This window comes from Pollicipes pollicipes, unplaced genomic scaffold (genome assembly GCF_011947565.3).
Source record: "Pollicipes pollicipes isolate AB1234 unplaced genomic scaffold, Ppol_2.1 Scaffold_3447;HRSCAF=4054_pilon_pilon_pilon, whole genome shotgun sequence".
Lineage (NCBI taxonomy): Eukaryota > Metazoa > Arthropoda > Thecostraca > Pollicipedomorpha > Pollicipedidae > Pollicipes > Pollicipes pollicipes.
In genome coordinates this window covers 16,709,767-16,717,180 of record NW_023596297.1, presented here as the reverse complement: position 1 = coordinate 16,717,180, position 7,414 = coordinate 16,709,767, and the positions used below count along the sequence as shown (strand labels likewise).

At 54.6% G+C, this 7,414-nt stretch overlaps 1 protein-coding gene across 1 annotated transcript in view; it reads left to right on the top strand.

Annotated features, from left to right (window-relative positions):
• Window positions 1-6,557, top strand: part of LOC119092205 (GDP-Man:Man(3)GlcNAc(2)-PP-Dol alpha-1,2-mannosyltransferase-like) — a 17,306-nt gene extending 10,749 nt beyond the window's left edge. Inside the window, exons 2-8 of the mRNA XM_037215182.1 lie at window positions 2,107-2,230; window positions 2,473-2,586; window positions 3,349-3,782; window positions 4,116-4,220; window positions 4,260-4,365; window positions 5,136-5,211; window positions 6,470-6,557. Of these exons, the coding sequence (XP_037071077.1) occupies window positions 2,107-2,230; window positions 2,473-2,586; window positions 3,349-3,782; window positions 4,116-4,220; window positions 4,260-4,365; window positions 5,136-5,211; window positions 6,470-6,557 (1,047 nt within the window). The remainder of the gene's footprint in view (window positions 1-2,106; window positions 2,231-2,472; window positions 2,587-3,348; window positions 3,783-4,115; window positions 4,221-4,259; window positions 4,366-5,135; window positions 5,212-6,469) is intronic.
• The last annotated feature ends 857 nt before the right edge of the window (window positions 6,558-7,414 follow it).

The following is a 7,414-nucleotide window of genomic DNA, read 5'->3' as shown; positions in this document are numbered from 1 at the left end:
AAACGACGGCGCAACGTTGTTCCCCGTCATTCAATTGCACATAATAAACATATAATTGCATGATCGTCGCATGTAATCGTCGCCGGCTCGGCTTCACCTTCCGTTTTGGTACCAATCACAAAGCACGGACAATGAATCGCTTAAGCTTTGCGATATCAGGCCGACAGCTTTACGTAGTGATCTTCAAACGTTTATCTATTAGAGCATTGCAATGGAAGCACTCTATTACCCGACAAAATTGAAAAAAATACGGCCTTAACCATGTTTTTTAGCTCGACAATGTACAAATAGTCGACTCATCACTGCAACTCTGCTATAAAAGGCTTGACTTACCTATAATGAAATGAACTTAGATTCCGTGCCTGTGAACAAAATGACAACATGCAAGCCTTCAAACTGCATCACAGAAGCCGCCGCTGACCAACTGACCCGCACCGGTCCGCCCGCCACGGGCGACCGCGGCTCTGGCTTTGGAATCGCACCGTGACCACGTGGCTTTGACGTGTGGCCTTGACACGGCGTCTGACCCACGGCGTCTGACGCGGGATCTCGGTGGAAACGGTCGGTCAGCCCGCAGCGGCGAGGACGGGCGCTGACCCAGGACAGTGACTCGTGCTGAGAGGCTGGCCGGCAGGCTGGAGACGGCCGTCGGGCGGAGAGGAGCGGGCCCGCCTGGTCTGCAACTAACTACCCCTATTAATCGTAAATATTCTCATAAGTGTATTATGTTTCGTCTTAGATTGAAGGGCGAAGTCCTTTGGCCGGAGCCCTTTCCGGTGGACGTCCCCGGGGGCCTTCCGTTATTTATTACATAACGACGGGCTGCGTGCTCAGTATTCGTGCACCGGAGTGATGGTTATGTTTGTTCAGCGACAGTTTTCGGGTCCGAAGAACTTAAACAGATTTTTTTTTTTAAAAACAATAACTTGTTTTCGTCATGTCTCATGCGGTGTTAAAAAAGTTGGAGATCTTTATAATGGTTCAAACGACGCACACGTGTGCAATGCCTACGCAGGTACGCACTATGCTGAACCGGCCTATTAACAAAATATTTTCCATCCCCCAAAGGTACGGCCCAAGCAAAGCCATTCTCACGGGTTTATCGCTCGGGCCAATCCGATTCGCACAGTGCTTATCGCTCCGGGTAAATCCGATTCTCAGGTGCTCATCGCTCCGGCCAAATCCGATTTATATCGCGCTGGCATTTTCAGATGCGACGAGAAGTGACTGCGCGAATCATCGCCACCTTGCTGTCCTGGGTAACATTCTGTATACTCTGCATGGGATCATCCCTGTTGTCATCTACCTATCACTCCTCAGTACGGTAAGTATTTCGATGTGGCAATCGCCTATTTGAAGCTGGAGCCTATGTTCTAGCGGGACGATGACAACAAGCACCCGTTTCGCAAATGACCTTGACAATTAGCGCGCCCCGGAATACCCAAGTGTGCGTTTATCTGCAAGCAAGTTCTGTAGCTATGCAGGCTAGTGCTTATTGTAATGATCAAGCAAACCGCACACTGTGATGTCGTGTTTGTGGTGTCGTGTGAAAGGTCCCAAGGAGCGCCGTGTTTTAGTCGTTTGAACAGGAAACGGTCTGTATAGGAGCAAAACACATTCATTGCCTCCAAAGACAATCACTCTGAGTCAGATACACACTTGATGGGCTGTTATTAATCGACAAGTTTTTGGGTGGCTTTTCTATGTCCAACATGTGACATAATGCAATTTAGTAGCACTTTCGCCCGTGATCCGTTTCATATCTTCGCCGCAAGCTGGCTTTGGAAGGTAGTGAACCAGAGGAACCACCGGTAGCCGTTTCCAGTTGACATTGCCCAGCCTACCTAACCTGCCACATTTGGCAGCGTTTCATTCAGAGCTTGACTCTGAAGTGAGCAGTTCCTTGTCACCGGGGCAACCCTGACCTGAGAGGAAAGAAGCGAACAGTTCCTTGCCGTCACGTAATCCCGAGCTGAACCATCCATACGACCCACGTGACGCCTACCTGACCTGTCCCTGTGCCGGCGCTTGACCATGTGACCTCGGCAGCCTCAGTGTGGCCCCGGTGAACTCGGTGTGACCCCCGTGACCCGCCGGTGCCGGCAGCTCCTTGGCCGGAAACGCGCCTGGTTGCCGGAGAACGGCCGTCATGTGGCCTTCTTCCACCCGTGGTTGAACGTCGGGGACGGACGAGAGCGGGTGCTCTGGTCGGCGCTCCGCGCGCTCGAGCGCAGGTGAGACAGCACAGCGCGAGCCACGCGGCCGCGGAGGCTTCTGACTCCCAGCTCGCCTCCGACTGGCTTTGTCAGCCGGCGACATTGAAGATGCGTCTACCGACAAAAGGCCATCTGCGGGGGCAAAGTTAATATAAGAGCGGAAGTGTTCAAATTCCTCATCTTCGGCGTGTTGTAATATTGATTTTGCCTGTGCTAAAAGTACATAAATGTCGCCTGCCGCGAGCGGCTCCGGCAGGTACCCCACAGCACCGTCTGTACGTGTTCACGGGCGAGGAGGAGCCGCTGCGTGAGGTGGCGCCGCGCGTCTGGCGCACGTTCGGCCTGTGCGTACCGGCCCAGCTTGAAGCTGGTGCGTCTGCGGCTGGCCTGGCTGCTGGCCGATCGCCAGCAGCTGCTGCTGCCGCAGCTGGGCCGCCAGCTGGCCGCCGTGCTGGTCAGCTTGGAGGCAATCTGCCGGGCTGCTGCCAGGTCAGGCGGGGGGGGGGGGGGGGAGGGGCACCGCGGGACCGGACGGACTGCTGCGGTACAACAGCCGGTAGTTGACTGGATTGTCCTACTGGACAAGGGTTTAATGATAACGGAACCATAAGAGTGGATACGTTGCTATGAATACTTATGTTTAATGAGCAGCCCACATGAGCCACTTCCTCAAACGAAGCGGATAATTAGCCCACTCCATACATTGAAGAAGAAAAGGATATTGCTTTGTAAAAAATCAACACAACTATTTGCGTCATAAGGAGTATCATAAAGAATCAATCGTTGCAAGCAGAATAAAACAAACCTTGGACAAGTCAGCCAGTCAACATGACGATGCAACAGCGCAACCCTCATATGAAAATTATATATCTGACTGGGTGGCCGCCGGTGATCACTTAATACCTTGCTAAACAGCTGGTTGATAGATAATGATATGACACCTTACTCTGTCAAAACCTCAGTTGCTGGGCCAGTAATGAGCTAATAAGTTCCGATTTACGAGAACAACTAAGTTGTGGCTGGAGCAGGAGGCGCCTCAGCACTGAAAACCTGCCTCGGTGGCGCTGACACGTGGACGCCGTTTGTCCCGCTGTTCGTCTCACCTCGCCTTCCCCGTCCACTCATCCCGCAGACGTGCTGGTCAACTCGTCGGAGCTGGTGCTGGTGCTGCCCGTGTTCCGTCTGCTGGGCTGCGGCGTGACCTGCTACGTGCACCAGCCGTTTCCGACAGCCGGCCAGCTGCATCTGTGGGAAACCAGCCGCCTGACACGCGGCTCCTGCCTCTGCCGCCTCTGTCGCCGGCTGGTCTTCTACGCCGGCCTCGTCTTCCACCGGCTCTTTGACGAGCTGCACCGGCGGGCCGGCGCCTCCGCGCACCTAGTCATCGCTAACAGCACGTGGACGCAGCGGCAAGTGGCGCGAGCCTGGCGCCGACCTGACGCCGTGCGCGTAGTGTACCCGCCGTGTGACACGTGGCGGCTGGGTGAGATGCCTCTGGACGGCCGTCGCGACAAGACAATCGTGTCGATAGCGCACTTCAGGCCCGAGAAGGAGCACAAGCTGCAGGTCAGTGAGCGGGAGGGAGGGCTGGGGCTGCAGGCTAGTGAACGGGAGGGAGGGCTGGAGCTGAGGGCTAGTGAAATGGAGAGAGGGCTGGAGCTGCAGGCTAGTGAATGGGAGGGAGGGCTGGAGCTGCAGGCTATTGAACGGAAGGACGTGCTGGGGCTGCACGTCAGTGAGGGGGAGGAAAAGAAGCTGGCCGCACATGAGTGAATGCAACGGCAGTGATATGCACGCGAGAGATGTCACAATGCGTCCACGCACTGGGGATGGGGCGGCGGTGCAGCAGTTATGTTGCACACGACCTCGATCTGAACGCCTCTAACGGGCGTGCGGCAGCTGCGCAGCTTCGCGCTGTTCGTGCTCAAGTTCGGCGCCCTGGCGGAGGGGGCGCGGCTGGTGCTGATCGGCGGCTGCCGCGGCTCGGCCGACCTGGAGCTGGTGCAGCAGCTGCGCCGGCTCGGCGAGCAGCTCGAGATTCAGGACCGGCTCCAGTTCCGTCTCAACCTCAGCTTCGAGCAGCTGTCGCAGGTGCTGGCGCGGGCCAGCGTCGGCATCCACACGGCGGGCCGCGAGGGCTTCGGCATCGGTGAGTACGGGGCGGGGATTGACCGAGGGGTGGGAACACTACGGAGGAGCCACATACGCTCAGGCAGCCCGACATTTGAGCGCGAGGGGTTGATCGTTCGGGGGAAGGGCACTGATGCCTTGATATTGGACTTCAGCCTGCTTGTTGTTAAGTGTAATTGCGAGGAACATTAAGCACGTGCAGTGGTAATGGCGTTATTCCTCGTAGAAGAAGCCAAGAGAATTAATATATAGATGCGTCGATATTTCGGCAACATGCTTTTTTTCGAAACGAATAGCAGAAGTAAATTCATAATTGCTGGCCGATAAGCCTACTCTATTTTCCTGTTTTTCGTTTTCTGCAACAGCGAGCCACAGTTCTTACGGTTTATGTCGGATGGGCTTGTCTCGAGAACGTATCCCAGCCATTGCACATGATAAAATACTCGAGCGAATGGATCAAAAGCGTCCGCAAATAACCCTGTAAAGGCACTAAATTCTAGTGCACCTACAATTTGCGCAAGTTCCCGTCTCATGCTCTCGGATCACCGCTACCTCCTCCGCACGCCGCTGTCCACACGCGGCACAAGCGGCACCGGTCTTCGGAGGGCGCCGAGCGCAGCTTCCGCTCGCGCCGAGCCCTGGTCTGATGCCGCCGGCCGCCGGCAGCCGTGGCGGAGATGATGGCCGCCGGGCTGATAGTGATCGCGCGCTCCTCGGGCGCTCCGGCCGCCGACCTCATCAACAACGACGACGACGCTGAGCCGGCCGGCCTGCTGGCCGACGAGCCAGTTCAATACGCCGAGTGCATGCGACGCGTGCTGGCCGCCAGCGAGGCGGCGCGGATGAGACTGCGCATAGTGGCCAGGTGAGGGCCGCCAGCTGGCCGTCAGCGAGGCGACGAGGATGAGGCTGCCGACAGCGGCCAGGTGCGGCTGCACGCTACCCGACCGCTGATTACGGCAGCGCCCCATCAAACTGCGTTGAGGGTGCTTATGTTGCAGCCGGGTGGACGTAGGTGTTGTGTTACATCTTGTGTTATTTTACTGCATGTAAATATCACAAGTGTTAAGATGCGAGCAAACCGAGCAAAGTCTTTACAAAATTTAGGGACTTTTGCGATGCTTAAGATATTTGAGTGGGTACCTGATCAAGGCACAGCTCAACGCTTTTAGCAGGCCTTCAGCTTTATAACATAGTTGTAAGAAATGTTATTTCGAATGAAAGTTAGCCTCATCTTTTAACAATTGGCCTTCGTTTCATTTCAAGTTCTTACATTTGAGGCCCATCTTACCCTTACAACACTGCATGGCGCAATTCACCGATGGACTCATTTCCGGACAGGCTTGCAGTTCAGGACCAGAGCGACAATGCACGACGCAGTTCAGGACCAGAGTGATAATACGCGACGCAGTTCAGGACCAGAGTGACAATACGCAGCGCGGTTCAATACTATAGCGCCAATACGCAGCGCAGTTCAAGACCAAAGTGACAACACGCGTCGCCGAAATGAGCAATCTCTAATTTTCGGGTGCAATCGTAAACGCCTTAATAGTCACAATGTCACATTCAAGTTCAAGCTCGGGATATTAGCACTGAATTTGCAAGCTCGGGATAGCGTCATTTAAATAATAATGAATCAATATTGATGTGTTTATCGATGGATACAAACAACATCTCAACTAACGGCGTCGGAGAAATAATTGCTATATGAACGACATTTGTTGGGACGGCGATTTGAACACCGGTGACGCTAGCAGTACCTTTGATTCTGCGCTGTTATTACTCTGCGTGGTGTTCACGGCCTTACGAGATACGAGAGTGTGGGGAACGAGAGCCCAACCGTCACTAAACTTTTGCAGGGTTTAAAATTACTACTGTGGCGTTGGATGGAAAGAAACGTTTTGAAAGAACAATGCTTCGTAACCACGGCGCAGCGACCTCTTGCGCTGCGTGTAATGTCGTGTCTCATAAGTAGGTGCAAACGTCGACAGTACTGTGAACACGTCAGCCATGCGTGCAGAGCACGGAACGCATCACAGCAACAGCTACCAGTCGCCGGTGATGATGGAGCGGAGAATGCTGTCCGGACTCCAGCAGGCGCTGACTGAGCTCGCCGTTGGCAGGGAGCGAGCCTACCGCTTCGCCCAGGAGCGCTTCGAGGAGAGGTGGCTGCGGGCCTGCCACGGCGTCATGAGCCCCAAGGGCGACTGAAGACCGCGGAGCTGGCGGCGCGGAGACTAGTCCGGCCCAGCGGGGCGTGTGAACATGTGGACATGAGAGCGGGAGTCGTCAGAGTGTCAGTGGAAGTGGCTGGCAGCGGGCTAGGTCAACGCTGCAGCTAGAGGACCTTAATCTGGTTTTAATTCGATAATACATGTCAGCCGTCGGGACCTTTTAAATGCACTTGCAAATGCCAGCATGCTCATATTTTTATGCTTAGTCATTCTGCAAACTCTATGTAGCAACTGACAATTAAGGCAAGCGCGCATCACCAGCAATGCTGCATGCAGAGTGTGTGTTAATTGATGAGACGACCATGGGTTTCCATGGACATGATGTGCAGCTATGCAAAAGTCATGCAATACAGCTTGAACCCTTTGCACACCAGCCGTATGTCCAGGCATCACTTTCAGTCAATGGTGGAGCATGAGTGAATTATGGCTTTCCACATCCGATGAGCCCCGAACAAACTGCGCGAGGGTGTGCGCAGCCGATCACGCGCCCTCGCGGGCAGACCTGCCCGCTTTTGAGCGTTTTGAAAAATACAGGTCAGGTCTTAGGTGCCATAGCAGACCACAGCATGGCAAGCTGGCTACCTGGAGCAGGCGAGCGTACCGTCCACAAATCACTTAGCGATCTGAACACTGTCCAGTCCGTGACTGCGTAGATACTGAATGGGGAGAAGGCAGTCAACAACTCCCTTTTTGGGATTCCGTCGGTGACGATCTGGCAAAATGCCCATTTTCAGTTTGTAGTTTTCGTCGTTGATAGGGTACGCCTCGATGGATCTGGCCGAGCCCGTGGCCACCCAACCTTCAAGCAACGCGTCTGGTGCATTTTTACAAGAG